Source organism: Ipomoea nil, unplaced genomic scaffold (assembly GCF_001879475.1).
Source record: "Ipomoea nil cultivar Tokyo-kokei standard unplaced genomic scaffold, Asagao_1.1 scaffold3069, whole genome shotgun sequence".
Classification (NCBI taxonomy): domain Eukaryota; kingdom Viridiplantae; phylum Streptophyta; class Magnoliopsida; order Solanales; family Convolvulaceae; genus Ipomoea; species Ipomoea nil.
The window spans coordinates 8,224,851-8,251,985 of record NW_017619497.1 but is presented as its reverse complement, the minus strand read 5'-3'; the positions used below and the strand labels follow the sequence as shown (position 1 = coordinate 8,251,985).

At 35.7% G+C, this 27,135-nt stretch overlaps 6 protein-coding genes across 8 annotated transcripts; 3 read left to right on the top strand and 3 right to left on the bottom strand.

Moving 5' to 3' along the window:
• The first annotated feature begins 430 nt into the window (after window positions 1-430).
• On the top strand, window positions 431-4,344 carry LOC109165328. 2 transcript variants are annotated; one of them, XM_019314042.1, is made up of 11 exons: window positions 431-567; window positions 691-1,007; window positions 1,138-1,254; window positions 1,661-1,761; window positions 2,327-2,398; window positions 2,489-2,582; window positions 2,673-2,753; window positions 2,879-2,920; window positions 3,048-3,107; window positions 3,205-3,351; window positions 3,438-4,344. In XM_019314042.1, exons 2-11 carry the CDS (start codon window positions 711-713, stop codon window positions 3,615-3,617), a joined length of 1,191 nt encoding a protein of 396 aa, XP_019169587.1. In that variant the 5' UTR covers window positions 431-567; window positions 691-710; the 3' UTR covers window positions 3,618-4,344. The 2 variants fall into 2 exon arrangements, with proteins under 2 accessions (XP_019169587.1, XP_019169586.1); XM_019314041.1 differs by having other exon boundaries at window positions 460-566; window positions 685-1,007.
• On the bottom strand, window positions 3,807-5,222 carry LOC109165329. Its single transcript, XM_019314043.1, has 3 exons — window positions 4,876-5,222; window positions 4,381-4,404; window positions 3,807-4,258 (listed from the first exon to the last, which is right to left on the bottom strand). The coding sequence occupies exons 1-3, from the start codon at window positions 5,123-5,125 to the stop codon at window positions 3,885-3,887; spliced, it is 648 nt and encodes a 215-aa protein (XP_019169588.1). The 5' UTR covers window positions 5,126-5,222; the 3' UTR covers window positions 3,807-3,884.
• A 728-nt stretch (window positions 5,223-5,950) lies between these two features.
• On the bottom strand, window positions 5,951-8,207 carry LOC109164635 (proline synthase co-transcribed bacterial homolog protein-like). 2 transcript variants are annotated; one of them, XM_019313154.1, is made up of 8 exons: window positions 7,892-8,207; window positions 7,521-7,587; window positions 7,272-7,318; window positions 6,941-7,028; window positions 6,679-6,812; window positions 6,478-6,576; window positions 6,240-6,357; window positions 5,951-6,191 (listed from the first exon to the last, which is right to left on the bottom strand). In XM_019313154.1, the coding sequence occupies exons 1-7, from the start codon at window positions 8,111-8,113 to the stop codon at window positions 6,277-6,279; spliced, it is 738 nt and encodes a 245-aa protein (XP_019168699.1). In that variant the 5' UTR covers window positions 8,114-8,207; the 3' UTR covers window positions 5,951-6,191; window positions 6,240-6,276. The 2 variants fall into 2 exon arrangements, with proteins under 2 accessions (XP_019168699.1, XP_019168698.1); XM_019313153.1 differs by having other exon boundaries at window positions 5,951-6,357.
• A 349-nt stretch (window positions 8,208-8,556) lies between these two features.
• On the bottom strand, window positions 8,557-9,737 carry LOC109164661 (cytochrome b561 and DOMON domain-containing protein At5g47530-like). Its single transcript, XM_019313188.1, has 3 exons — window positions 9,510-9,737; window positions 8,940-9,197; window positions 8,557-8,844 (listed from the first exon to the last, which is right to left on the bottom strand). The coding sequence occupies exons 1-3, from the start codon at window positions 9,708-9,710 to the stop codon at window positions 8,599-8,601; spliced, it is 705 nt and encodes a 234-aa protein (XP_019168733.1). The 5' UTR covers window positions 9,711-9,737; the 3' UTR covers window positions 8,557-8,598.
• A 6,534-nt stretch (window positions 9,738-16,271) lies between these two features.
• LOC109164662 (stigma-specific STIG1-like protein 1) lies at window positions 16,272-20,758 on the top strand. Its single transcript, XM_019313189.1, has 2 exons — window positions 16,272-16,567; window positions 20,215-20,758. Exons 1-2 carry the CDS (start codon window positions 16,320-16,322, stop codon window positions 20,462-20,464), a joined length of 498 nt encoding a protein of 165 aa, XP_019168734.1. The 5' UTR covers window positions 16,272-16,319; the 3' UTR covers window positions 20,465-20,758.
• A 1,605-nt stretch (window positions 20,759-22,363) lies between these two features.
• Window positions 22,364-23,929, top strand: LOC109164827 (putative pectate lyase 2). The gene is made up of 3 exons (XM_019313374.1): window positions 22,364-23,086; window positions 23,353-23,456; window positions 23,566-23,929. The coding sequence occupies exons 1-3, from the start codon at window positions 22,364-22,366 to the stop codon at window positions 23,927-23,929; spliced, it is 1,191 nt and encodes a 396-aa protein (XP_019168919.1).
• Window positions 23,930-27,135: the final 3,206 nt, after the last annotated feature.

Below are 27,135 nucleotides of genomic sequence, written 5' to 3'. Positions count from 1 at the left end.
ACTAACAAAGTAATAATTGCTATATTCTGACTAATTTAATTAGGTTGTCATGGTTCTTGGTTTAAGTCATTCAGTTAATTTTTTGTCGTTACTCAGAGTACAACATTTAAATAGTGATTGCAGAATTTATTATAAATTATAAAGATAATATTTATAAACAGCTTGGTTGGTATAAGTGGACGTATACTCTCATCCTTATAGATTGAGAATTTTTAATCCCTCTTATATAAAAGAAATCAATCCAACAAATTAACTTGTTGGCCAACACCACACTTTGTCCCTTAATTGAGTCCTCGGGGAAGTTTTCTTCTCATAAATAAAGTTATAATCTTTATGGCTTATCAAAGGGGAAAAAATGAGTACTTTACAGCGAGGAAAAATAGCAGAAAATCACGAAGAAAACGACGTCGTATTGACCTCCTCACCGCTTCGCAAATCGCAATCGTAGGGAACAGAAAGAATGCACGGGTGTGAACAGGGGAGGAGGGAGAGACTTCCCTGAGACCCTGAATGCTGCTGTGCTGTCTTACCTGATTCCCATTCCCTTCCACCGCCGCCGCCTTAATGTATCTATCCTCTCTCTCTCTCTCTCTCTCTAAAACTATACATGTATGTATCAGCTTATATACACGCGCTGATACGTATATGAATCATATATAATTCATACACAAATTTGAATTACAGGGAGGAGAGGAGAAGCTTCGCGAAGTATGGCGAAGAAGCTAGCGGCGGCGGCGGCGCCGCCCTTATCCGTGCGCCACGCCTTGTGGTTAGGGTGGAAGCTGGTGATCGCTGCGTCTTTCGTTCTCTGTATCTTAGCTTTCCTTAGGCTCCAGCGCTACTCCCTCTCCGATTCCGACCTCATCCCTGCTCCAGAAACCATACTTTCAGTTTCCCGTAACTATAAACCTTCCAACCACAACTTTTCCGGCAATCCCAAGGTAGCTTTCCTGTTCCTAGCTCGGAGAAATTTGCCTCTGGATTTTCTTTGGAGAAGCTTCTTCCAGGTCAGCCGAATTCAGTTTTCTTAATGTTTATAATGAAAGTTTCCAACTTTAGGATTTTTTTTTTGGATTACGAGGAGTTAACTCGAGGTTGGTTAGAAAATTTGTTGGCTGAGAAAATTGATGTTTGCAGGATGCTGATTCTGCCAATTTCTCTATATATATACACTCGGAGCCAGGGTTTGCATTTGATAAGTCTACTACAAGTTCCCCTTTCTTTTACAACCGGCAGCTGAAAAATAGCATTAAGGTAATTTCTTCAGCTTATTGGTTGTTTAATTGTTAAAAGATCCAATTTTGATGAGTTTGAACTTGGGAATCTGTGTTAAAAGAATTTTAGCAGACTCAATATTAAGTTGCTAACTACATGCACATATTAAGAATTTCACCCCCCCTATCCTGTTTGGCCGGGCCGGAGTGTGGGGCTTGGGGGGCGAGGGAATATCCTGTCGGGCTGGGGTGTGGGGGCTTGGGGCGAAAGAATTTCGCCTTTGTGGGCAAGAATCTCTTTTTGCCATCATTTAGTTTTTCTTAGTGGATATCTAAGATATAAAGAATTATAAATTGCCATTTGCTTCTGAATCTTCTTCTTGTTAATGGCATTAATGGTGCAAATTGTGGTTTTATGTTTGGACTAATGTTGAGGGAATGTATAGGTAGCTTGGGGAGAATCAAGCATGATCGAAGCAGAGAGGTTATTACTTAATGCAGCTCTTGAAGATCCAGCAAATCAAAGATTTGTTCTGTTATCGGAAAGGTTGGTGCTTTTGCTTTTGAGAAACGTTGAATAGAAAATACTTGACAAAATGAAAACATAATAGAAAAAATGTGCTTGCTATTTGTGAATTTCTATATATTTCTTTTAACTGATGAACGAGAAAATGTACCTCCTCACTTCTGCTTTAGGAGGGTGTGTTTTTGGCTCCCTTCTACATGATGTGCACAATATTTCAGTGAATATATAGATACGGGTGGTGAAAGGAGAGGACGATGTGAACATGCCAAATGCCCCGTGCAATATATATATATATATAATGTAGAAAAGATTTGCAACCTCGTTCATAGGAATAATGACCCAAACTGGATTTTTATAGATACGAGTACTATATATTTTTCCATCCCTAGTAAATTTAAAAAGGTCGTTGCTTTTCTGGAAGGTGCAAAGTAATTACTTTGAATCTATTATCTTTCTTTTTTAGTTTTACCTATGGTTATTTATATATATTATTATTTCTTTTTTGTGGTTTTGTTGCCCGGTATACTATCTGTGAATTCTTTGAAGGAAGACAATCTCCTGAAGGTATAACGCTTTATTTTTGCAGCTGTGTCCCTTTATACAACTTCAGCTATGTATACACATATTTGATGGGTTCTCCAAGGAGTTTCGTGGACAGGTAAAATGGATAAAATTCACGGTTTGACCCGTGGAAGATTTATGTATTCTTGATTATGGATTTTATTCAAGCCTTGTGTTTCTGTTTTAGTTTTTTGGATGAAAGTGAAAAAGAAAAAGAAAGCCGCTACAACCCGAGGATGATACCGTATATACCAAGGAGCAAATGGCGGAAAGGATCACAAGTAAAGTTTCTAGATCTTCTTTGAGTTATTAATTTACTATTATTAACATCCTGATACCAAACCAATTTAATTTGCTCGCTTTTATTCCAGTGGATCAGTTTAATTCGAAAACATGCGGTCGTTGTTGCAGATGATGAAGTTGTATTACCAGTTTTCAAGAAGTTTTGCAAGGTCCATGATGCATTAATCTGTTTTTCTTTTTTTGTGTCTCTGAAGTGATCATTTCTGGTTTTTATGGCAATTAATGCGCATAATATTGTTGTATTACTGACATTTTAACTTTTTTCACCTTTTAGAGGCGTCCACCGATAGAGGCCAGTCTGAGGAATCCGAATCTTGTAAGTGTGGGTTTTACGGGTCATATACTTTTCATTGCGTTTTAACTATAATGTTGTGTTTTTCATCGAAGAAACATGCAACACTGCTTCCTTTGAATTATTTCCTAACGGAGAGTAGTTCTTGCAGAACCTTCAAAAGCAGCATAACTGTATCCCCGATGAACACTATGTGCCGACATTACTTGAAGTAAGTAGTATATCGATTCGATTTCTGGTACTATAGAACTGTTATCGTGTCATGTTTTTGTGTTCACGTTGTTCTGATTCTTATATCGCGTGTATAGATGCATGGACTCGGAGGTGAACTGGAACGCAGAACCGTGACTTACACGGTATGGAACCAATCTTCAAACAATATGGAAAAAGGCGGCTGGCATCCTATGAGATTCACTTATGCCGATGCAGGACCCGAAAAAATTAAAAGAATAAAGGTACAAAGAATAAATTTTGCGTATTGCGTTATACTCTATCAGCAAACTTAGAACCACATTCACCCGCTCCCGAATTGTTGGAACAGGCCATCCGCAATGTATACTACAAAACCGAGGACAGAACAGAGTGGTGCAGTAATAACTCCACGCTCGTCCCCTGCTTTCTCTTCGCTCGGAAATTCTCCCGAGCAGCAGCAATGCGCCTTCTGAGTGAAGTAGGGGGGGCTCGGTTTGATGTCTCTGCTCTCATGGATCCACCGACGTGATTTCATCCATGCTCTACATATCAACCAACTGTGCATTCTCATCTCCCGAAGCCCAACGAGGTGATTCCCGTGACCCTGACATAGATAAACCGATGACATTTTAGCTCGACTGATGCTAGGCTCACATCGTTCGTACGATTCGTACAATTTGAACTGCATCTTCTTCTCTTGTGTGGAATCAACATGAGGTTGTTATTATGGCTATATAGATTCTAGAATCTACTTTCAAATGTATCAGACAGAATTTTAAGGAAAAAAAGAGAACATCTACAGATCATTGAGAGACATGGTTGTGTCTCCACCAAGAGCAGCTTGGACACTTTCAATGCTGGCAGCTATGAGGTTGTCTTTCCAGCCTTTCTGTCGAGCCCGAAGCTCCCACATGGCGGTAACCCGTCTTTGCGCCTCCAGTGCTGCCTCGGCTTTCTCCCGGGCCTCCTCGCAGGTTTCCATCCCGGAAGTGCACTTGTCTGCCTCTTTCTGATACTGGGAAGTCAGCTTCTTTGCCTCCAAAAGTGCCTCATCTGCTTTCTGCTGTATTTCTTGAACTTCACTTTCCCTTAGCTCAAGCTCCTCCACCAAAATAGTTGTCATATTCCTCTCTGACCCATCTCTCAGCTCCGGATCATGCTCCATGCAATCTACCCAAAAAAATAAAAATTTGCGTTTATTTCAATTCTCTGTTTTCATTTTCTCAGTTAATAACAGACTCGACTCTCAACTCGCCCAAAAAAAAAAAAAAGGCTTTTCGAGTTATACTTACCGATGAAAGGAGTGACATTTAGTCCTGCAGTACAACATGAAAATCAAGTCAATCATTGTATTGTACATAAATATACAACTCAACCAATATGTATGGTAGCTAACTAGTTAAAACTCGAAACTCTGTTCAAGAAATTTGATCATTCAATTCAAGCTCGAGTATGATAAATTCAAGTTCTATATCTCATTATAGTTATTTATATAATAACATAAATACGAATATATAAAGATGTTAGCTAAATTTATAATATAATATTATATATGAAAGATTAGAAAAACAGAAAGGGTTGATTAAGTTTTGAGCTCCTGGAGATGTTTGAATAGCTTCAATTTAACTTGACAGCATTCCTCACCTCTACATACATTATTCACCGAAACTACGAGCTCCAATTTAGGTTGACGATAACTGAATCAAATTTACACATTCGTCACCTCTAAATGTAATCGTAAATTCGTAATAGGGTGGAATGAAAAGAGAATTGAAGAACGTACGTACCGTTAGGGTGGGAAAGGAGGGGTTGAAGAGAGCAATCGCAGTGACAAGGAGGGCAAGAGGAAGAAGAATAAGAGGAGGAGGTGGCGGCGGCGGTGAAGGTGTCGGAGAGGAACCAATAGAGCGGCGGTCCGATGACGTAACCGGCAATGCAGACGCCGATCATCACCATAACCACCCTCATCGTCTTCGGGCTACATGTTCCTCCGTTGCTCCTTCCATGTTTGTGCTGTGAATTCATCTCCGATCTCATCTCATCACCCAAAAATTTCTCTCTTTGCTTCTGAGGGTTTTCAGGATGCACTCAAAACTGTGACTATAACCTCTTGCTGCTAATTCGGTATTCCCTTTACTTTTTCCTTTTTTCTTTTTTAATAATTAACAATATAAAACCTCCCTTTTATTTGGATTTTTTTAATTAAAAAAATCACATTTTATTGTATATATGTGTAAAATCAATGATTAGCATATTCAATTCCCATCAAACCACCCTTAAATTATTAAATTAAATTAAATACATTAAAAGGAAAAAGTAAGGTAAGTGATATTAGTTGAAGATATTATGATAGAAATTATTAAAATACCTTATTTAATAATTTATTAATTAGAAATTTGGCGGGAAAATATGCTACATTTCTTCAGTATTTTTAATTTATTAAAAAATTTAAAAATTATTTGGTTCAGATTGTTATTATACTTTTTGTTCTTTATTATGCTCTCAAAACGACATCGTTTTGGCGTTAAAAAAATTATTATTATACTTTTTGTTATTTATTATGCCCTCAAAATGATTTGTTTTGGCGTTAAAAAAAAAAAAATTTGTTGGTCAATAACGACGTTTGTTGCAACCTCTTATGTGTTAGAATAATGAACTTTCTAGGATAAGATTAGATAATATACTTTATGAGTTATAAAAATATATTTTATGAGTTGAAATAAATGTACTTTGTGCTTCAGAATAATGTATTTTGTGTCGTTTTGGACTGTGGTCCACACAATAATGATTGCCGCAGATCATGTGGGCAGATAGTGTTGGTCAAATTGACCCGGGGATGGTACTTAATATTGTTCGATACAATTCTCATTAGATGATGCTTGAATTCACATTGTAACATTCTTATATTATTTTGCTACAATGATCTGAAAACAATCTCCATGGAGGGGTGCTAGGAGTTGGTTAACCACATTAGCCACACCAACCAAAATGAAAAATGAAATCTATAAAAGAAAGAGGAAACAGAAAAAAATAAAGTGCGAAACTGTTTTGATTACTTGAAATCTATAAATGCATTTGTCAAAAATCTTGTAGTCTAGTGACACAGATTTGAGATTCTTTCTATCCAGCTCGGTCAAGTAGCCGGGGGGGGGGGGGACTATCGCTTTGGGTACTATGTTGGATAGTAGCTAGTTTGATTGCTTCTTATGGTATTCCCTTGGTCCAAATATAGTTGATCCAATTCTAACATTTGTACTGCCCATTTCAATCTGCAGCAACCAATTATTACGATTCGGTTTCTTGTGCAAGAAGTAATTGGAATGTGTATATATCCACATCATAATCTATATATACAATGGTAAATTAAGGCTCATGGAAAGTTTACTCACTGCAAGTTCAAAGTCACCAGACATGCCCATTGAGAGCTCACATTGTTCTTCGGATATTCCAAGAGCCTTGCATACCTCGCTTCTGCATTTCGCTAACGTCTGAAAGCAACAGACTAAGAGTTTTGGCTATTTATAGTGGATAAAGTGGAGGAGAAGTTAACAGCAATAATGGGCGTGACAAAGAACATGTTAAACCGCTACCTTAAAATTCTCGGGGGTGGAAGTGTAGTCAGGCATTCCGATTGTCATCAGGCCATGGAATTCGAGGTTGGGGCAGCTCGAGGTTACATGTTTGACGAGCCTCACACACCCATCTGGTTCAACGCCAGATTTAGCTGCAGCAGGTGGAAATTAAAAGCCGAAAAGTGTTATTGAGATCCATTCTTGTATACGTAAACATTTTACATATACGAAGGAAGAGAGTGACCCTACAAAATCAAGGACCATTCGCCATTTTACCCACTTTCTTCTCCGCTTGTATTCACTTGAACCAAAACCTTCAAAGGTTTTCTTCCAACGTTTCCAACCACACGGTCGAGCTGATTCGCTATCTGGACATTACAAAATGTTGGCAACAGGTGAACTTCTATAGCTTTGTTGAGCATATAACCATTCATGTGCAATCTAACTATCAGCTTAGGCTTTTAGTTGAGATGGAGCTTCAATTTGGTATCAGGGGCGTATTGAAGCATATAACCATTAATGTGCAATTGCCCCGCTAGAGATATGAGCATATAACCATTAATGTGCAATTGTCCCCCTAGAGATAATTCATAGTGGCGTCGTTTATTTACCTTCTCATCATCGACGCTCTCCACCATGGAGAGATTTGGAACAGCAGCTGAATAGTTGCAGAAGTCACACCGTATCAAAGACATTTTTACAGTCAGTAACTCAGTATACACCTTCTAAAACTCATCCCCAATTAATATAGATAAATAACTAAGAAAAGAAGTAAACATAGCATCTGCAAAGCAAAAGTAATTTTTTTTTTTTTTGCTTGGGAAGAAAGAGTGTGGAGAGTTTAGGGATAGAAAACATACTGAGGAGAGGCTTAACTTTATTTCTCTGTAAATTCCCAATGAAATGCCACTCTATATCATCTGGAAGCTGCAATATGCCCAAATTTTGAAATTCAAACAAACATACAAATGCAGTTCTATGGACACACAACACTGAGGCAATTCAATTCCGAAAATCTGGTAAAAAGACATAAGAATTTGGGGGAAATGATTATTTTCTCATTTAATCTGCGGTAGCAAACAAGAAATCTGCAGATTTTATTTTCCGGAATTACTAATTTCTCATAGATTAACACTTCAATAATCCAATTCGGATTATCAAACAGGAAAAAAATTGGCAGATTTAAGAAGAGAGACCTTCAAAATTCAGAGGCATTCAGAGAGAAGGAAACCTGAGGAGCTTTCTCGACGAGTTCTTGCACGTAATTTTCGCCGAAGCAGCGGTGGCCGGCGTCGTAAACTTGGCGGATAATAGGTACTGGCTTCGTCTTGCTCACGGCGACGATGCGAACCCGGTCTGACCGGCGGCCGCAGCGCTCGGCTGCCAGCTGCACACGCTGCAGCACCGATCTAAGCGCCGCCGCTGCTACGCCGTCCATCGCTGAAGCAGCCATCCCTGATTCCAACAGCAGAATCAAACTTCTCCGATTGCAAGAAAATCTTCGCTCCACCTGCTACTGCGGGTGCTCTTCTTCATCATCGTGATTTTAATTTTAATTTTTTTTGTTAAATAATCATTCTTTTTTTAATTATCTCATGCTCCTTACACAAATATATTAAATATTTTTAGTATGCATAATATAACTTGCACATTCTTTTATTAATATACCAGGAAATTATTTCATGAAAATTATATTTAGTGTTGATTATAACACACAGTAATTTATAAAAGTAGCTCTTAGCATATTATGTTCAATTGACACATATGTGATTCTCATTGACGGAATGTCACAAGATTAAACCAGCTATATATTTCAATGGGGACATTGAATCTTAAACTGATGTATAAAATTACAATCAGTTATAAACTAGTCCTGTCGAGTCACGAAAAAAATTATTTATGAACATTATATTATTTGAACATTGCATTTGAATGAATTTAAAATTTAAGGCAGCAGCTAAAAAGTTCCAAAACAAGGGCAGTAAAGGCGAAAACTCCCAGAATAACAGCATAACACCATTTCCATCTGCTGCCATGGCTGATCTGATGATTGTCTATTCCTTGGAATATATTTGCTATTATGAGAATGATGAGTGCATACCCCAAAACATTATGATATATCACCCAATATTTTCTGTATCTATTTTCTTCTTCATCATGTGGTTGCAACCACACACCCAACACCTACACTCATAACATATATGAATCTCATTAATTATATATTCATTTTTTGATGGAAGAACACATATTTATTACTCCTTAAATTATATACACATTACTTGTAATGTGGAGAATGAGAGTAGTATAGTGCCAAGAATTCCATGGGTGGTCATAGGGTGCTGTTTGGCTGCAGAATTCCTCAAAGAGATCCCTAGCCCCCACCCTACAGTGCCCACAATGAACCCTGACACTTGGGATACTGTGTGTAGAGAGTAACATTCCTCACATCTCAGCCGCAGTTTCCTGTAATACCTTGCGCTTATTGCCCCCGCGGGCACCAGAATTCCCCATCCGATGATGTTCACAACACCATGAACCTACATGCAATCACTTACACACTTAAGGAATAATGAAAGAACAATATTGGAAATGGAGACCTGTACGGGCCCGAGGATTGCCCCTGAGGCCCGCTCTTTGACGGGTTGCCCTGCCCCATTTGTAAGACATGTAAAATTGGACGGGCCCGCAGGTTGCCCCTGAGGCCCGCTCTTTGACGGGTTGTCCTGCCCCATCTGTAAAACAGATAAAATAGGACGGGCCCGTAGGTTATCTCTTAGGCCAGCTCTTTGGCGGGTTGCTTGGTCTGTAAGACAGGTAAAATAGGACAGAGAGGGTAATAGTGCTCTTACAAATTTGAGATGAAGATGTGGATGGCGGGAGTGTTTGGATTTGGTCCAAGATTTCAGGGGAGTTGCAAGAGCTTCATAGTGTTGAAGGTGATGATGAGGCTGGTTTGTGAGATGGTTGGAGGTAGAAGAAGAAGAGTGGGCATTTGCAGAGAGGAGCAAACTGCAGAACAAACCGACAATTATGGGATAAATCCCAGTCATAGAATGATGATGTCTGGTCGGATATGATCGAATTGAAGCTAGCTTAATTAGGAATATAGTTGCAGAAATGGAGTTATAGATTTTGAGTGTCAGATGGAATATGTGCTTTGCTTGTCAAAACTTGCAGGTTGGCCTGGGGCAATAGGCTAGGCCAACTGGTATATGTCTTTTAATGGCTTTTATTATTATGGTACCAATTAATTAAGATTTTATTCCAATCTTCATCATCTTGCATGATTCATGGTCGTTTGTCACGCAAGCCATGTGGATTTAATATTCCCACGTCCTTATAAACATTCTCTTTTTTAATGGAAGACTGCATTTGTTACTCGAATATGTGCTATAGATCAGATAAAACACATTTTGTAATCTTAATGAGTTTTTTGCACTTTTAGTCCCACGACTATAGTGACACTGGCAAGATTGATCCACGACTTTTGAACCTTGCAATTTTAGTCCACGACTATTGATTTTTTTGCAAAAATGGTCCTTCCGGCCACTTTTCCGTCAAAATTTCACCGGAAAAAAAAAATTCTCTATTTTTAGTCGGGTTAAAATTGACATTTTACTTATCTCAAAAAATTAAAAGAAAAAAATTGATATTTGACTACATACAATATTACTGGGCTACATACTACTGCCCCAGACGGCAGAGTACATGTACCACTCCAATGCTGCTGCCGGAGCCCGGGGAACGCCACGGCCGCTCCGCCACTTACTGACAGCCCTGCCTGCTCCAGGAACTCCGCCGCCTGGGGCAGTAGTATGTAGCCCAGTAATATTGTATGTAGTCAAATATCAATTTTTTTCTTTTAAGTTTTTGAGATAAGTAAAATGTCAATTTTAACCCGGCTAAAAATGGAGAATTTTTTTTTTCCGGTGAAATTTTGACGGAAAAGTGGCCGGAAGGACCATTTTTACAAAAAAATCAATAGTCGTGGACTAAAATTGCAATGTTCAAAAGTCGTGGATCAATTCTGCCAGTGCCACTATAGTCGTGGGACTAAAAATGCAAAAAATTCTAATCTTAATTAACAAATAACCACCAAATCAAAGAGGCAAATAGAAAACTCTGCAGGGAGCTATTCGACTTGAAGTCTTGAACTTGCTTATAAACATCTATATGAAATGGAAAATGATTATTTGATTTTGCATTAAGCAATTTGCTTATTATATGACACATTATATTGCTTCCCTAAGAAATAAGGTTCATGTATGTGAACCATATAAAATAAAGAACATATGGAGTAATATATATTATTTATTTTTAAAACTTTATGTCAATTAATCTCAATTTATACCAAGTGGCTTGTTGGCTATTGGTATTTGATTTGGTCTTTTATGTGAGAGGTTTAGTATAGGCGAATATTGTGTATATGTGGGTGTCCCCCTTCTTTTATAATTAAAAAAAAAAACACACACACACACACAATTTATTGAGTATACGTGGGTGTCCCCCTTCCTTTGTAAAAAAAAAAAAAAAAAAAAAAAAAAAAAACACAATTTATATATCAATAGATTATAAACGATATGATTAAACCCAATTCATATATCTTTGTTTGATTAAGATAAAAATTTCTAAATAATAAATATAAATAAGTTTGGTCTAAAATCTAATGGGATAATGGATCTAGCTAGACAAACCCAAATAGGTCATCACAAGTTCACAACTCACTCTAGTTGCTTTAGTCCCAATGGTAGTCCACTAGTCCATAGAGTTGTTATACCATGGACCAGAGTCCACTTTGCAAGGTGGATCCTGATCATAAACGACATATAAATTGTATATTTTTTAGTATTGGAATATAATTGTGAACTTCTAGAATATAAATTGTGTTTCTAAGTCAAAACACATAACAACTGTAGAAGAGAATTTATAGAAACAATACAGGGTCATCAAATCCTAATATGTTAATATTGCGTGAGTGCAATATTTAAAAGTAACTTGCGAATACAAAACAAAGTAATTAATTACATATAAATTAATATTGTATATTCGTAGTATACAATTTGTAAATTTTTAAAATTTAAATACCAGCTCACGAGAATCTACTTAAAAGGTACATTGACCCATCTTCAAGGACTCAACTCGACATGGAGTGTAGTACTAAGAACATTGCAAGAATGCCAAGAGACACTTCATTAATTAACATTTATAAAGAATATCGCCATATTATCTTCTCCTATGTAATAGCACGCAAACTACATACACGAGATAAACTATACCAAGAAAATTATGTATGATACACGTGATCGAAATAATGGTGACAAGAATTAGACTCACGGGGAATTTAATTAATTTTAAACAGAAGGCTGATCTTGAAAGCAATCAAGCAAGAATAGTACGTATTCCAAAAATGTGCTGTGAAGTGCAACTCTAACTGAAAAAAGCCGGCCTTTCCTTGACACGCATCTACCTTTGAAATTAAACTCAGTCCCCATTATTCAATACTTTGTTTTACTTAACCTCAAAAAGTCAAAACAATACTATCAATCATAAACAAAAATCTAAACTATGAATATATATATATATATATATATATATATATTTGAAAATATATGCGAGACATCCAAGGAGTTACCTTATCTCCCAGCCTCCAAGGCATAAGCAAAAAAGAGGTATATATTTGGCATGGTTATGTGTATTAGTGTACAAGACACATCTGATTTTACGGTGATTTGCATAGGATTTGACATTGTTATGGTCATTAGTGTACAAGATACATCTCATGATTTACCTGTTTCATCAATATAATCATTAAGACAGGAGTAATAACATGTGATCAAATAACATCTTACCGACTAGAAAACTCACTTTTGAGAAAACAACTAACAATGAAGTTTCCAAGAAGTGAAACAAGATAACAAGTCCTATTTAATTTGAATGGCATGCATATGGACATAAATTGGCACAAATAATTCCACAATTTGTCAAAAAATCTAAATTCATATCCTCTTGCAGTCTTGCCTAATAATTATACTTGAGAATTTCAGTCCTGCAAAATTGTTCATTAATCCTCCACAAACTACCATTATTTCTTAAACATAAGTTCACGTAACCACCAATGACTACATTTCTTCCTCCTAAGAAACTCCATATTTTTTCACCATAAATACCTCTCCTCCTTCCCACCATTCCATCCACTTCAATTCGCAACTTAAACTCTACTCATCATATCTAGCTAGGTAAATCAGTCTGATTGTTTAAATCAATCAGACTAATAGATAGCTCTTACGAAAAATCTACTCTAAAATTCTTTTTATTATCAAATTAACTGTTCCACCTCTTTCCCATTCAACACAAGATGAACTCGCCAAAGTTCATCGCAATTTCAACTTTCTTATTCGCTTTAACCATTCTACTTCTCGCTTCACCGTCCAATCAAGAATCATTACCGGACGCCTATAACCCTCCCGGCCGGGGAAACAACCCTCGGCTGGCATACACGTGCGACAAGTACCCTAGGGTCTGCCGTGCCGGAGGCCGCCGCCCTGATTGCTGCAAAAAACAGTGCGTAAACGTGATGAGCGACAGAGTGAACTGTGGGAAATGTGGGAGGAAATGCAAGTTCTCAGAAATATGCTGCCATGGGGATTGTGTGAACCCAAATGTTGATAGGAGGCATTGTGGCAAGTGCAACAATAGGTGCAATAAAGGAGACTCGTGTGTGTATGGGATTTGCAGCTATGCTTAATTATAATATATATATAATCTCCTACTAATTATTATCAAATATGTTTATGTAATTGGTTTCATTTATACGTGTGCATGCATGCATATATGGGTGTCGTTAAATTTGTTGTGAGTTATATATGTGGTATGTTATATAGCTATGCTAGCTGAATATATTGTAGTATATGTAATCATGCATATTTAATTTGAACTACAATAAAAATGTTGGGTAAATTAATTAGTTTTGTTGGTTATTATTATTATTATTATTATTTTTTAATTTCCGCACACTTTCTCTAATCTGTTTGTAAGTGAAAAAATAATATATGTTGTGTAGAGTATTTCTTGGTAACATATTTGTCAAATTAATTTTAAGTTTAAGTTAGTATTTATTTATGGTCTACATTAATAGATACATCATCATATTAATTATGTCCGAGGTCTCAAATTAATTATGCTTGAAGACATAGAAGTGGTTGGAGTTTTATTCAAACAAGAATTTGTTAGTGAACTCGCACGGGCTTAGCTCAATGGTTTATTGGGCAGTATTTGGGGTAAGAGATCAAGGTTTGAATCTCGGCGGCGGCAGTGTGGGAATTATGTCCAAAGTGGGCAGATTTTTTGTGCGCACCGGCATTGAGTTAGAAACCAGTTAGGATTTTACCAGGTGGGTTTCCTTGTGCGCAGTGAGCTCTGTGGTTTATGTTCAGTTGAGTTGAGTTAGCACAGGTCTGGCAGTGTGGGAATTATGTCCAAAGTGGGCAGATTTTTTGTGCGCACCGGCATTGAGTCAGAAACCAGTTAGGATTTTACCAGGTGGGTTTCCTTGTGCGCAGTGAGCTCTGTGGTTTATGTTCAGTTGAGTTGAGTTACCACAGGTCTAGTCTCTGTGGTTTATGTTCAGTTGAGTTACCATGATTTACATCCTCCCAAATGCTCTGTCAGGTCGGAGTGTGGGGGCCTGATTTACATCATCCCAAATACTTTGTCGGGTCGGGGTGTGGGGACCCTTAGGGTTGGGGTTCAGCCTTTTGGAAAAATGACTTAATTTATTAGTCCACCAGAGATCTGAGTGGTTTGTGTTTCTCGAACTCAGGAATTCATTTTATTAATGTGCTTTTATTAATTTTATTATTCTGGTTTGCTGTTTATAGTGCATTTAATTTAGGAGCGGTTAAACTTAATCCTACCACCCTCAAAAAGACAAATGAAATGATTGGTTTAGCAGATTAGCTCATTAATCAAATTACAAAGAATATATAAAATTTTCAATTGAAAGTCGTGTATAGTAAAAATTCGTTATTGTGATTGGAGCATGCAGTTTTAAGCTCTCTAATCTCACCACAACTACTTTTAATAAATACGTGTTCCAATTAAACTCATCATGTACTGTTGACGACCAAACACTGCAACTTGCATGTACTGTTGTCAACGTTGAAGATAAATACAATATTGTAATGCAAGTCAAAGCATACACATACAATACATTTATACATGTACAAAAGTGCTTCTGTAACTGCTTTTTTGGTACAAAAACTTCAACCATGACTGGCCTGCCATTCAATTCTCTGTTTCCCACTTGAATCAAAGACTAGATTGCACTATTTTCATCAACTATCAACGCTCCTCCTTGAACATCGATAGAAAAAATAAATCATGAAATGTGTCTCAACTAACACACACACACACACACATATATATATATATATATATATATATATATATATATATATATGCTCTCAAATACTTATACATTATGCAACAACTAATAAATTATCAATAACAAAGTGTCAAATAGGTCACTGAATTTTTACACATTGTGCAATTGAACCACCAAACAAAGAAAGTGTGCAATTAGACCATTAAACATTCAAAAATTGTACAAATATCATTTTTTTGCAGGTTACTAGCTTCCAAGTTTCCTATAAATATGATGTCATAATATCAAATTATATATAAAAAAAATTATTTTAATTAATATTTTTTAAAATTAAAAAAAATAATTTAAAAAAAAAAGAAAGAGAAATAATAGCAATGAAATGTACTCCGTAACAATTAACTCTAACAAATGCCACAATACATGATCTTACCTCTATGGTTAAAGGTAGTAAAGACTTCTTCCCTTTTAGTTCGTTAATCAGAATGCTATGAAGTTTTTTTTTTTCTTTTAATTTTGAAAAATAATAATTAAAATAATTTTTTATATATAATTTAACATTATGACATCATATTTATAGAAAACTTGGAAGTAATTAATTAACCTGTAAAAAATAATATTTGCATAATTTCTGAATGTTTAATAGTCTAATTGCACACTTTATTTTTTCGATGGTTCAATTGCATAATGTGTAAAAATTCACGGGCCTATTTGACACTTTTTCCAATTATCAAAAAGAAATAACTAACTAGAATATAATCATTCTTCCAAAAGCTGAACCCAACCCTAAGGGCCCCCACACCCCGACCCAACAGAGCATTTGGGAGGGCTAGAATATAATCATTATATTATATTATGTCGCATGCACTCCTATATTATTTTGACTCTTGATGTTTAATAGTTACATTTAATTTAAACATGATTATTCAAAGCTGAAAGAGTTTCTTCGTATTCACGAATTTTAAATACAAAATATTACATAACTCGTTGGATGGATCACAAATTATTGTTAATTTATTTGTTTGACATACTAAATTAAGTGCCTAATTTTAGTTTTTTTTTTTTTTTTTTTTTTGAAACCGCCTAATTTTAGGTTAATTATCTGAATTTTATATCTAGACCACTAATTATGACCACTCCACTAGCAAGTAGGAACAACCAATATTCCTCCATGCAACTAATTAACATTTCCCCTATAAATACCCATTATCCATTCCCCTCCCACCCATCATTCATCAAATCAAACCAAAATCTTCATTTCTGCAAGGAAAGCAAAACAATGAAGATCCTTAAAGCCCTTTTGTTCTTAGCCATTGTAATGTCAGTAGCCGCCATTTCTGTTTCCTCAGCTCAACCACCATCAACTAAAACCAAAGACTATAAAGAACAAGCCGCCGCCGCCGGCAAACCGTTCTCTTTTGACGGCGGCCTGAAAGTGGCGGAAACGCCGACGTCCCTCCGGGGGATCGGCCATTTTCTGGCGCAGAAAGGGAAGGAGAAGAAGGCGGAGAAAACGCGAAACCAGACATGCGACAAGAACCCCAGAATCTGCCGTTCGAAGGGCAGCCCGGGGCCGGATTGCTGCAAGAAGAAGTGCGTTAACGTGATGAGCGACCGACAGAACTGCGGGCTTTGCGGGAAGAAATGCAGGTACGATGAGACCTGCTGCCGAGGAAAGTGTGTGAGCATTTTGTTCGACAAGAACAACTGCGGCGGCTGCCGGAACAAGTGCAAGAAAGGGACGACGTGCGTCTATGGAATGTGCAGTTATGCGTGATAATGAAGCAATTGCATGCTTCCATAGAATTTAATTAATTAAGTTAATTAATCTTGTTTATTTTATAGATATTTGTTAATTAAAACAATTTTTATTTTCAAAGAATAAGGTGGTGCATGCATAAATATAATGCATAATTAGCCAGCTTGTACGGTTCTGTATTCTTTCCGTTCTTTATACATGTAATTCTGTGATATATTTGTATGAAATGGAAAATACTAGCTATTTAATTTGCTCATCATCATAATTGAAAAATTAGTAAGGGTTTGTTGGTAAGTTTGGAATCGCTAATCAAGGATTTGTTAATTAAAACAATTTTGGTTGTCGTGAGTACGTGACCGTGCACTCTCATCCGTCAATCGTTATGCTGTGCATCCGTATGCACCATGCATGGTGCATACGGATGTCAAAACGACGTCGTTTTATTAAAAAACGCGCGTTTTCCCTTTTAAAAAAATTCAGGTTCAATTCCCAGCAACAACATTATATTATTCATTCATTCTGGAATTTTAGTTCATAGATTATGGAATTATAATTCATTGATTATGGAATTATAGTTCATCGATTATGGAATTGTAGTTCATCGATTCTGAAATTTTAGTTTATAGATTATGGAATTTTAGTTCATTCATTCTGGAATTTTTAGTTCATAAATTAGATTATGGAATTATAGTTCATCGATTATGGAATTATAGTTCATATGTTGTTGCTGGGAATCGAACCTGATTTTTTTTTTAAGGGGAGACGCGCGTTTTATTAAAACGACGTCGTTTTTGCATCCGTATGCACCATGCATGGTGCATACGGATGCACAGCATAATTTGTTCTCGTCCCTTAAGAGAGGTTGGGAGTTCAAACTCCTTTCGTATGAAAAAACCAATATGGCTAGCACTTTACCCATTATTTGGGTCGGCCCAGTGCGAATGAGGATTAATCTGAGTATAGTACGGGCTTAAATGTGCCTCCTACAATTAAGGATTGCGACAAAAAAAATATGGAGTAAATTTTTTTATTAAAATTACATCTTTCATAAAATAAACAATTTACTAGATTCCTCAATTCCTCAACAACCTTGAATCACCCATTGTCCTAATTGACGGAATGATTTTTTTTTTTTTTTTTTTTTTTTTTGTCACGCCCAGTCCTAGTCAGATAATTTGCTTATAGGTAATCACAAGATTTCAAATTCGACTCTTTGTAAGAGTTGCTTAGTAATTTAAGTTTGATTACATCATTGTAGTCCTTTGTCAACTAGTACCTTACAAAGAAAGTTTTAATCAGAGTACATGCACCTTCGAGTAGCAACTATGAATTTTTTCATTGTTAATAAAAATGTTCTTTTGATGAAAACAATAAAAGTGTTTTCTCCTCTGGGTTGTTAAGTTTTATGGAACGTACAAAGAAGTTGTTCACATTTTAGTTCATTTTATGTAAACCTTGTTTAGAGCTGCACAACATCCTGACAGATCAATATCAAGACCAAGCTAATTAAGCCGGACCAAGAACTACTACCATATATCAACTTGTTCAGAAGTTACTTCAAGGAAGTTGAAGTCGTTATTGAAATTCTGAAAGTCATAAAAAACCAGCTGGATGTTGAGAAGAAGGGAATAGAGAATTTACAGAGATCTCACCACTATTCTTAAAATATCAAATAATGCATTAAACGTAGGATTTGAAATTCCAGACTTATTATTGAAGATTTGAATCATCATTGGATATCAAGTCATGAATCTGTTCATAGTCTTCGCCTCTTCGGGGCCTCACTACCCCACTTACCGTTTCCTTACCTTTTTCTCGAGAATCATCTTTTGAAGGAGGACGTTCATTACGCCTTTGAGTGGTGAAACAAGCTAAGTGTTGTTCTATTTTGATGCACCATTGTTGGACTTGTATATTTTCATCTCGTTGTAAGTTTCAAGGAAGCCTAACTACTACCTGAAGGTTATTCTTGTATACTAATACTTTAAATTAAAATTTTATTTTTAAAATCCTATATATGGTTGCCCTTAACTAATAATAAAATAATATATAGCTAATCTATATTCAAATGGGATGTCAATTTAGCCCTGAACCAATGAGCTGGCCCAATAAGCCCTAAAAATTGCAGGGCTAAAATCCAAAAAGATCAATCCAATAAAAATGTAAGCTCATTGGGTTGGCCCTATCGGGTTACTGGATTGAGTTGGGCCAGCTCATGGATTGTTGAGCTGGCCCGTGTAATATCCAATCATTATTGGATGGACCATAGTCCATACAACTTGTGTGGACCATGAATATAGGGTACATTTTTAATATAATAAATGTACATTATTTGTGTATTGAAGGTACATTATTTGATAGTATATATAAAATAATGTACTTTTATACACTACACACATTATACACGCGCGCACACACACACAATATATATATATATATATATATATATATATATATATATATATATATATATATATATATATATATATATATATATATATAGTTATGAACCTACTCTATTTGTAATAAAAATTTTGTTTATTGATTTAGCCCGTTGGATTAGCCCAACAACCCGTTGTTTAGGATTAGGGCCAACCCAACTCAAAAATAAAAAATAAAAAAATCATTTAGCCCAAGCCAACAAGTCCACCAACCCTGTAGGGCTAGCCCAAAACCTAGCGGGCTAGCCCATTTGACATCCCTAGAAAACTGTCAATTTTGGAGTAAAAGAAATAAATAGAGAAAACTGTTGACGACCAATCATGCATCCATACATTGCATGTAGTGTTGTCAAAGTTGAAGATAGATACAATATTGTAATGCAAGTCAAAGCATAGACAATAGATTTATGCACAAAAGTGCTTCTCTAACAGCTTTTTTGGTACAAAAAGTTCAAACATAACTGGCTTTCAATTCTCGACTTTCCCACGTAATTAAGGAAAAAATCACAGCATTTCGTGCCACTCAAGGATAATTTCATTCAATTCTAATATAAAGTGCCTAATTTTAGGTTAAATATCTGAATCGTATACCTTGGCCGTTAATTATGACCACTCCACTAGCAACTACCAATATTACTCCATGCAAAATTTCCCCTATAAATTCCCATTATCCATTCCCCTCCCATCCTTCATTCATCAAATTAAACCAAAATCCTCATTTCTCCAAGGAAACCAAAACATTTCCTCAAAGAAACAATGAAGATCCTTAAAGCTCTTTTGCTCTTAGCCATTGTAATGTCCATAGCCATTACTCTTTCCTCCGCCCAACACAAAGACGAGGACGAAGAAGAAGCTGCCGGCGACGGCCTTCTAAATGCGGCGGGACCGCCGCAGTTCCTCCGGGGAACGGGCCGCTTTCTTGCGCAGAAAGGCAAGGAGAAGAAGGTGGTGGAGAAAGCCCGAAACTACCTGACGTGCAACAAGAACCCCAGAATCTGCCGCGCCAAGGGCAGCCCGGGGCCCGATTGCTGCAAGAAAAAGTGCGTTAACGTGATGAACGACCGACAGAACTGCGGGCTTTGCGGGAAGAAATGCAGGTACAATGAGACGTGTTGCAGAGGAAAGTGCGTCAGCACTTTGTTCGACAAGAACAATTGCGGCGGCTGCCGGAAAAAGTGCAAGAAAGGGACAACCTGCGTCTATGGAATGTGCAGTTATGCCTGATACGATGAGCAACTCAGTTGGTTTATTTGTGATAGATTGTGAAAAGGACAGAAGATCGAACAGGACAGCAGTTGCATGCCTCAAGAGAATTTAATTAAGATAATTAATCATGTTATTATTTATAGCTATTTGTTAATTAAAACAAATTTTTTATTCAATTCTAATTTCTTTCCATATATAAGGCTACTCTGCATGCATAAATGCAGCTTGTATGGTTCTGTATTCTTTTCGTTCTGTATATGCGTTGTTATATATTTGTATTAAATGGAAAATGTTATTTGTTCAAATTGAGAATATAATTATGGATCAAATTTATAATAGGATAATCTAAAGTTATAAATTAAACGAATTATATATCGCTCATCTATATAAGATCTTAAGAATCATAAAGTGTTCATTGTAGTTTATAAATTATTAGTTCAAAGTCGTTTCCTTAGCTTGGTTCAATTTGCATATTCTAGATTTAAAGGTAACAGTTCATTTTTAATTCTTTTTTTAGAACATTTCTCTTTGGTCTCAATATTATTGTGTTATGATCATTGATCATCCGTCAACAAAATCATTGAAATATCGTTAAATATAATGACATTTCGATCATTTTTATACAAAGTGGATTGACTCGTTATATTTTAATTTTAATTTTATTTTTTAAAAAAAAATCATAATTGATCTAAGACCTAAATATCCTTATATTTTACCGAGTTTAAACAGTGTTGCTGATGAAGGACAAAAAATGGTCATGCTAGGACCAAAAAGATGTTCTGAAAAAAAAAAAAGACTAGAAATGGATTGTCACCAATAAATCTATCACAAAAATTTAATTAACTCTTAACTATGAAACTTGTCATAACTTTTAAGGGGTTTTTTTTTTTTTTTTTTTCTTTTTTAAGGCAACAAACTCAATCATTGATAATATTAAGGGTTTATTATTAATTATTGAATAATATATTTAGGAAATTAAATTTGGGTAGGAACTTCTGATCCGATCCGATGGCATTTGTCCTATTTAGCCTTCAATGGATTCTTTAGGTGTGGTTTGGTGAAGCAGCATTATGTGATCTTTTTTTTTTTTTTTTTGTTCTATTTCTTTTGTATTAATAAAATGACTAAGAAAAGAAATTAGTTATATTAATATTATCTCACATAAAAAAAATAGACACTACTTGTTTTAAAAAGAGTGACTGAATGAATGAAGTATGATTTTTATATTAGAAAAAATTGGAGTAGACACTATTTCATGAGAATATTTATTCCAAAGAAGAATTTAGAGAGAAAGAAAGGAAAAAAAAAAAGATAAAAAGAAGAATACAAGAATTAACACTTATCACCACCATTATATAGCTTCTAATAGTACCCAATAATAATAAATATTTCAGCCTAATTATAGTTAATTATATGATTATGCTCAAATCATACCCTTAGCTTGATCCTTACAACATGTTACTAATGATCATGCATAAATCTTTCCCATGTTCTTGAATAATTAGTATAATAATTGTTAGTTTCTCTTCCATTATGGTGAATTAATTACGTTCAATGGTAAACTTTACTATTTAATTTGTTAATCTTTAATTTGTACAAAGTAATTGAATGTCAAATTTGTATAAAGTCTTTTATCAGTTACGTCACAATGCAAGACGAACCTCATCTAAAACGTATTATTGAGTAATGACGACAAACATTTTCATAAATCAAAATTTGTACAAACTATCACTACTCTTACTCCACAATGCAAAGTATCTATCTACTATACCTAGCTTGGAGTAGCTCGTGCAAACACGTTCATATGAATCCCCCCAAAATCTTCCCAATCAACATGTCCACCACTTTCTTGCATTTATTTAAATTTCTGCAATAATATTTGCATCCCTCAGGCCTCATCCTAACCTTTACCCAGCCATGGCAGCTTCAATTCCATCTCTATTACTACTCTCATGGTTCCTATCAGTATATTCACCCCCAACATCACTAGCACACCAAACAAGCCACTATGCAACCAAAACCTTATTAAACTCTTATCCTCCGAATAATCTCATGAACATGATTGATTCGTGTTGGAGATCTAACCCACACTGGGCCAGCAATCGCCATGCATTGGCCGATTGCGCAATTGGCTTTGGGAGTGAAGCAGCAGGTGGGAAAAACGGGAAGATATATGTAGTCACGGACCCTTCTGACGACGACCCTATAAACCCCAAACCAGGGACGATACGTTATGGGGCAATCCAAACCGAGCCGCTTTGGATGGTTTTCGAGAAGGACATGGTGATTACGCTAGAGAATGAGCTGATGGTGAATAGCTACAAGACCATAGATGGGAGAGGTGCTAAGGTTGAGATTGCGAATGGGCCGTGCGTGACAATTGAGAATGTTACGAATGTTATTGTTCATGGGATTAGCATTCATGATTGTAAGCCGGGGAAACGTGGGATGGTCCGAAGTAGTCCCGACCACGTTGGAGAACGAATTGGGTCTGATGGTGATGCGATTAGTGTTTTAGCATCCTCCCATGTTTGGGTTGACCATTGCTTTCTTGCTCGTTGCGCCGATGGCCTCGTTGATGTCATTCACGCCTCCACTGCGATTACCATCTCCAACAATTATTTCACTCAACACGACAAAGTAAGTGGTGTTTTTTAATCCTAGGGTAATTAATGGTACCAAATTAAAAGAAAACACACTGCTGGAAATTTTGAAATTTCCGACCACCTGAAAGTAATCTTAAATCAAGTCGAAAGCCTTGTTCCGATCACTTTTGGTATCGGGAAAAACCTTTGTTGTTATTTCTGACCACTTTTTGCTTTCCACTTTATTTAATATCACTTTTACGTGGTCGGAAATTTCATAATTTCCAGCAGTGACAACTATATATATGTTTATTATTTCAGGTTATGTTGCTTGGACACAGAGACAGCTACACGGCAGACCGAGTTATGAAAGTCACTGTGGTGTTTAATCATTTCGGCCGAGATCTTGTTCAGAGAATGCCTAGGTTCGTATACTTTAATTTAATAATGTGTCTCCCATATATAACCTAGGAAATTAAACTTAACTGAAGTTAATCATATATGTATGTATTTCTGGGTTTTAATTAACGACAGGGTTCGACACGGTTATGCTCACGTAGCCAACAACTACTACGACCAATGGCTACAGTACGCCATTGGAGGGAGCGCAGGTCCGACGATACTAAGTGAGGGCAACTATTTCGTGGCTTCAGATGATGTTCCAGCCGACGACAAAGAGGTGACGAAGAGGGAGAGTAATGGAGGTTGGAAGACATGGAGATGGAGGTCTACTAAGGATGTTTTCTTGAATGGGGCTTACTTTGTTCCATCTGGATATGGGAGCTGTTCTCCCTCGTACGCCACATCGCAGTTGTTTGTTGCTGCTCAGGGGTCTTTGGTTCCTTCCTTGACCTCTCATGCTGGCCCCTTGCAATGTGTTGTTGGTGAAAAATGTTGATGGGGTGTTTTGTTTTTGGTTTTGATTAAGGTTTGTTGTTGATGAAAACTTTTATATTGTACTAAATTTGATAATTTGTAGAGATGAAATTAATTCAATCAGGACTCGATGAGACCTCATTTCACTACTGGCATTTCACGACGTTGGGCCAATGTCGCTTTGTGATAACAACACATAATGACATCAATGGAATATTGAGAGAGTAAGGAGTCTCGAGGCCAAATCCAGGTTAAGGAGCTGAGTCTCGAGGTCAAACCCAGACTTAAAATTAGACCGTCTTATTGTTTTAATTATAATTTGGACCTATGCAAGATGAACATACACAAAGATGAGTGAGTGCCATACAATGAAAATCATAAACTTATTACAATCATCAAATGTACAAGCTAAGCCATTTACAAGGAATCAATGATCGATCGATGTGTTGTATTTATCTTCTACATTGGCTATAAACTGGAGAGAGTATGGAGAATTGACCAATTAAGGGGCATTCCCGAGTATTGATGTGTTGTATTTTCACATCTGCTAAAGGTGAAACTAATTCAATCGAGTCTCGATAACAGTTCATTTTACTATTGACATTTCACGACATAGAATCAACTTGGCTTTGTGGTGACACCCTATAATGGCATCAATAGAATGTTGAGAGAGCAAGGAGTTTCGAGGACAAACTCAGTCTTAAAATTAGACCGCGTCGTCGTTTGAATTATAATTTAGACAAGTGTTTTCACCTATGGTTTGTCGGATCAAGCTCAAATAATATCTCTCAAAAATGGCGTGAAAGAGGGTGATTATGTCCTTGCTCACTGTACACACGGTTTGTCACTCTTACCAATTCACTGATCTGGTGAAGTGTTTGGATTGTGATGAAACATATCATTTAGATTGAAATCTTGCAACTCATAAAATCCTTACAATTTCGGAATCCCAATATATATACTAAGCCCAATCCACCAACGACTAATTTTAAAAAGTTTTAGACCAAATATAATACCATGCTCTTTGGGCCCACCAATAATAATAATAATAATAATAATAATAAGGGAAAATTGTATTTTTTCGTCCCTAAGTTATAGGGTAATTGTAGAATTCGTCCCTGAGTGTTGGTCATGCTCAATTTTCGTCCCTAAGTTATCATTGGTGTTGCACTTTTCGTCCCTGAGTTATAGAGTAATTGTAGAATTTGTCCCCGATTGTTGTTTATGCTCACTTTGCGTCCCTAAGTTATCATTTGCGTTGCACTTTTCGTTCCTGAGTTATACTAAAATTGCAATTTTCGTCCCTAATCACTACTACATAAATGGTATACTACATCACTTAATAGACGAATGTTTTTTAAATAACCACCATCTTATATATTTTGTTATACTACGTCATTTAATAGACAACGGGTTTTTAAATAACCGTCGTATATAACTTAATTATTTTTTTTTTTTACGTCATACACTTTAAATAACCACCGGCGGTTTTTTTACACATACACGACAGTTTTCGAAGTGTCGCGCGTGTAAGTGACTGCCGTTGTAAATATACACTTTCTACAACGGTTTTGGAAATCGTCGTGTATGTTAACTATATACGGTGGTTAAAAAACTGCCGTGTATGTCAACTATATAGGTAGTTATTTAAACAACCGTCGTCTATTAAGTGACGTAGTATAAGTGTATAACACAATATATTAGACAACGGTTATTTAAAAAGTGACGTAGTATATATACCATTTATGTAGTAGTGATTATGGGCAAAATTTGCAATTTTAGTATAACTCAGGGACGAAAAGTGCAACGTCAATGATAACTTAGGGACGGAAAGTGAACATGACCAACACTTAGGGACGAATCTTACAATTACCTTATAACTCAGGGCCGAAAAGTGCAACACCAATGATAACTTAGGGACAAAAAGTGAGTATGACCAACACTTAGGGACGAATTCTACAATTACCATATAACTTAGGGATGAAAAGTGCAATTTTCCCTAATAATAATAATAATAATAATAATAATAATAATAATAATAATAATAATTGATAATGATAATAATGATGATAATAATGATGATAATAATGATGATAATAATAATAATAATAATAATAATAATAATAATAATAATAATAATAATAATAATAATAATAATAATAATAATTTTGAGGTAAACATACATTTCTTTTGGGGTAAACATACATTTCTTTTGGACTCATCATATGGGATAATATAATAACCTATCGTTGTTTGTTATATTAAATATTAAATAGTAAAAATGAAAGAGTAGAAAAAACTCTAACTAACTCATACTTTTAAGTTTTACCGGACTTCCTTATTATTCAGGAGTAGTATCTATTCAAACATATTTTTTCAACCTAATGAAGCACACAGAGTCAATAACGCCTCCACTAAGACACAATTTCATGATCTCTCACATAGAAGAGATCATTACATGCCATTTGAGTACAAAGTGCTTGGACAGAGTGTTATTTTTAATTGTTCTAGATAGCGCATTTGTACAAGAGATAATTTGAACTTATTATCTCTTTTATTTGCTATTAAATTTTAAAAAGTATTCTATCTTAATGGAAAGTTTAAATTAATAATAATAGTTTATATTTAGTATTTTAATACTTACACTTTAATTTATGAAAAAGCATGCAAATTAATACTATCCAAACATACCTTCTAGGTAAAACTGTATTGTGACCTTAGTCAGTAAATGATCATTAAAGAGATAAATAAGTCCAGATTATCCATAATTGGCCAGCACAAATCGAGGTCAATAAGCATCTCCCACGTGAAATCAAACTTGAATTGAATATTAGTTATGGTGAAAAGCTCGTAACCATTACCCCAATATATACTCTAAATAAAGCTCACTTTTTAATCTTAGTCAACAAAAAATTTAAATATTATAATTATCAAACTAATTATCAGACCAACTCCATAATATTGCGCGTTACACATACATGTAATATAAGTGATTATGATGTCGGGATCCCTTTTTATTAATTTAAATTTAAATTTCTTACACGAGAATTTAAAGGTGATTGGTCTGCCATCGTAGTCGTCATTAACAGTCCATTTTTGTCTATTTTCTTGGTCCAGAAAGGATGCTTTTGACTTTTGAATCACTCCACAAAGAAATTGGTTTGAAAGGAAACCCAAAAAAATAAAATTAAAATTAAAATTAAAATTAAAATTAAAATTAATTGCATG

Bases quoted from the DNA above. Each gene is read 5' to 3' on its own strand.
- LOC109165328 (XM_019314042.1), top strand. From the start codon at position 711: ATGGCGAAGAAGCTAGCGGCGGCGGCGGCGCCGCCCTTATCCGTGCGC. The intron at 1,255-1,660 runs GTAATTTCTTCA...GGGAATGTATAG, and splicing joins AGCTGAAAAATAGCATTAAG to GTAGCTTGGGGAGAATCAAG. The intron at 2,921-3,047 runs GTAAGTGTGGGT...TAGTTCTTGCAG, and splicing joins GTCTGAGGAATCCGAATCTT to AACCTTCAAAAGCAGCATAA.
- LOC109165329 (XM_019314043.1), bottom strand. From the start codon at position 5,125: ATGAGATCGGAGATGAATTCACAGCACAAACATGGAAGGAGCAACGGA. The intron at 4,405-4,875 runs GTACGTACGTTC...GTTGTACTGCAG, and splicing joins CCTCCTTTCCCACCCTAACG to GACTAAATGTCACTCCTTTC. The intron at 4,259-4,380 runs GTAAGTATAACT...TTTTTTGGGTAG, and splicing joins AAATGTCACTCCTTTCATCG to ATTGCATGGAGCATGATCCG.
- LOC109164635 (XM_019313153.1), bottom strand. From the start codon at position 8,113: ATGGCTGCTTCAGCGATGGACGGCGTAGCAGCGGCGGCGCTTAGATCG. The intron at 7,588-7,891 runs GTTTCCTTCTCT...GGCATATTGCAG, and splicing joins TCGTCGAGAAAGCTCCTCAG to CTTCCAGATGATATAGAGTG. The intron at 6,358-6,477 runs GTGAGTAAACTT...TGGTTGCTGCAG, and splicing joins CTGGTGACTTTGAACTTGCA to ATTGAAATGGGCAGTACAAA.
- LOC109164661 (XM_019313188.1), bottom strand. From the start codon at position 9,710: ATGACTGGGATTTATCCCATAATTGTCGGTTTGTTCTGCAGTTTGCTC. The intron at 9,198-9,509 runs GTAAGAGCACTA...GATTGCATGTAG, and splicing joins CACATCTTCATCTCAAATTT to GTTCATGGTGTTGTGAACAT. The intron at 8,845-8,939 runs GTAATGTGTATA...TTATGAGTGTAG, and splicing joins TCTCATTCTCCACATTACAA to GTGTTGGGTGTGTGGTTGCA.
- LOC109164662 (XM_019313189.1), top strand. From the start codon at position 16,320: ATGAAGATCCTTAAAGCCCTTTTGTTCTTAGCCATTGTAATGTCAGTA. The intron at 16,568-20,214 runs ATGCGACAAGAA...AAACTACCTGAC, and splicing joins GAGAAAACGCGAAACCAGAC to GTGCAACAAGAACCCCAGAA.
- LOC109164827 (XM_019313374.1), top strand. From the start codon at position 22,364: ATGGCAGCTTCAATTCCATCTCTATTACTACTCTCATGGTTCCTATCA. The intron at 23,087-23,352 runs GTAAGTGGTGTT...TTATTATTTCAG, and splicing joins ATTTCACTCAACACGACAAA to GTTATGTTGCTTGGACACAG. The intron at 23,457-23,565 runs GTTCGTATACTT...AATTAACGACAG, and splicing joins CTTGTTCAGAGAATGCCTAG to GGTTCGACACGGTTATGCTC.